This window comes from Lolium rigidum, chromosome 1 (assembly GCF_022539505.1).
Source record: "Lolium rigidum isolate FL_2022 chromosome 1, APGP_CSIRO_Lrig_0.1, whole genome shotgun sequence".
Lineage (NCBI taxonomy): Eukaryota > Viridiplantae > Streptophyta > Magnoliopsida > Poales > Poaceae > Lolium > Lolium rigidum.
Window position 1 is genome coordinate 138,295,472 of NC_061508.1, and position 2,495 is coordinate 138,297,966.

General features: G+C 50.1%; 1 protein-coding gene across 1 annotated transcript; it reads right to left on the reverse strand.

Annotated features, from left to right (window-relative positions):
• Positions 1–1,243: 1,243 nt before the first annotated feature.
• LOC124682447 lies at positions 1,244–2,241 on the reverse strand. The gene is made up of 2 exons (XM_047217129.1): positions 1,769–2,241; positions 1,244–1,656 (listed from the first exon to the last, which is right to left on the reverse strand). The coding sequence occupies exons 1-2, from the start codon at positions 2,110–2,112 to the stop codon at positions 1,506–1,508; spliced, it is 495 nt and encodes a 164-aa protein (XP_047073085.1). The 5' UTR covers positions 2,113–2,241; the 3' UTR covers positions 1,244–1,505.
• Between the last annotated feature and the right edge of the window lie 254 nt (positions 2,242–2,495).

Below are 2,495 nucleotides of genomic sequence, written 5' to 3' on the forward strand. Positions count from 1 at the left end.
AGATACATCATCATCGCAGGAGGTTCCTCTGCGTCGCCGCCCATGGAACTCCATCGGGTGCGGCGCACTCTCGCACACACGCCTTGTCTGTTCGGAGGGCGCGAGAAAGCGCGACGCTCGCTACAACACCAACATGGCTCTAGAGCCAGCGACGGCCTTCCGCGGCGGCGCCCTCAACGTAGAAGCAGGGAGATCGCGCGCCGGGCTCCCTCTCACCCACCGATGCGGTCCTCCACGAACGAGGATATGGTCTTCACCGAGTAAGACACACAATCCACCGATGAGGATTTGGGGAGCGAAATTATCATCCCCGACAGACGAGAGGGTGACGGTGAGTTTTCTGTATAGGACTTGCCACACGGCTGACGAAATGAAGAAACGCCGCAAGGACCAGCAGCTCAACAACCTGCTTTTCTAGGAGGGAGGCGGAGATGCAGAACTTCATCGTCCTCGACTGAGACAACGAGTGAAGCTCGCCGAGCGTGTCGCCGTCGGGTCCGTATGATACTTGACGCTGCATTTTGGTATTTAGGGTTAGACCGTGATGAATTTATTTTTAGATTTTACTATTTTAGGTATTGTATAGTTGGAGTTATTAATGAACGTACTCCCTCTATTCACGAATAATGGACGTGCGGTTTTCCAAGAGATATTATCAAGTGGAGAGACAATTGCATTGGAAAGATACAAATCAATATCTCTCCTCTTTAATTTTTCACCTCCAATAAGCTAAGAGCACATAAAAAGTGAAGATAACATGAATGTTGGATTTCCGAGCGATGAGAGAGAAGCATTTTTTGCTAATTCAAAGTGCATTGAAAACGTAGAAGTACACAATTTCATGGACAAAGTTTGAAAGCATCTTCATTCGCGTCCACTAAACGTGGATTGGGGGACCGCGGACAAAAAATAGAGAAAAATGCTCTCCAATCGCCTCCTCCAAAGCTAAACAGCGCTGCATTTTTTGTCCGGCGTCGTCGGTAGATACTCTGTATATAAAGTCTCTATCAGGAACATCGAACATAAAATGCATGCATCCGGATGTTGTTTAAGAGACACGATTGGGAAGGTCTCTTTTCTAATAGATTTTTGGTCTCTTTTCGGCGTTGTCTTCAACTGTGTCTCAAATCACCGTGCCGGAAGTTTACACAAGCTTTAAAGGCCGGATTTAAAGGTGCATGCTCTTAGAAACCTAACCTCAGTGCATCTTCGACAGGATTACAATATTCCCCAATTTCGTAGGTTTGAAAGTTCGTCAATCCCCTTGTAGCTTTCAGAATCTATTCCGGTGACACATTTGGACACTTTGGGCACAAGTGACCGAAACCTAACAGATCACATAGCGGCACAGTACATGAATCTCTTATTTTTTTCTGGACTTTCTTCTATCAATAAAGAAACAACTGGAAGCATGTGTCTGACAACAGGAGCAAGCGACTACCGTAACATGCAAGCAAAAATCTCTTCTTATTCACTCGTTCTACCATGCAGTTGGTAGTTGACCGCTAGGCTACGGCCAGTAGCGTCTTCCTGGGCCTGTTGCGGATGGGCGTGTGCTGATGGCTGCGGTGGCGCGGCTGCCCTCGCCGCTCCCGCGCCTCGTCGACGAGGATCTGCTGCCCCCGGCACTCCTCGCTGCAGAACCCTTGGTCCCCTCTGCGTATAACGTAGAGTCCATCAGTCAAAAGTACTTACATCCAACAGAGAACGTCGAGAGGTTTTGGCCTGATGTGCGTCCTGCTGTATTAAGGTTGTTGGATTTTGGTACCTGTACATGAAGACGTCCTTGTTGGGGCTGAGCTCCCTCCAGCAGAGGGAGCACGACTTCAGGAAGCTGCAAGAAACGGCGGCGGAACGCAACGGCCTGACCATCTGCTTGAGGACTACGTTCGCCGCGTGTGCGTGCCGGCCGTGTTGCTGGTGGTGGTGGCCGTGTCCGCCGGCGTGGTGCTCATGATGCACCAGGATCTGGAGCCCGACGACGAGACCGTCGCGCCCACGGCGAGCGGTGCTGCCGTCGCCGCTCATGGCCGCGCCGACCAGGCTCCGGCGGTGGCACGCGGCGCCACCTTCCTCCCCGAGATGGAAGATGCTCTGTTTTCTCGGAAGCATGGCAGTAGTGGTGGAAGTGGGATCGACGAGTGGTGGGAATTGTGGAACCAACTCGCTCCCGGTGGTTACCGCTTTCAGGCGTACGTGTAGCGTCGGAGACGGGGTGATGGGGCGTGTGAAGGGGAGAGGAGTGATGGGTATTTAAAACCGCTTGATGTTCACAAAAGGTTTTTAGATTACTTTCTTCCACATGAGCCAATAGGGATGAAGATTCTTTCGGGCTTGGGCCCCAGATTTTAACATTTCTGGTACAATTCGAAGATATTTTGATTTACTTGAGCATGCGTTTACTTTTACGAATTATCCCAGCGACCAATCACCACACATACAACTAATTAACGTCTTTTCTGTTTTTGGTGGGTATTTTTTGTTTATAATTGTGA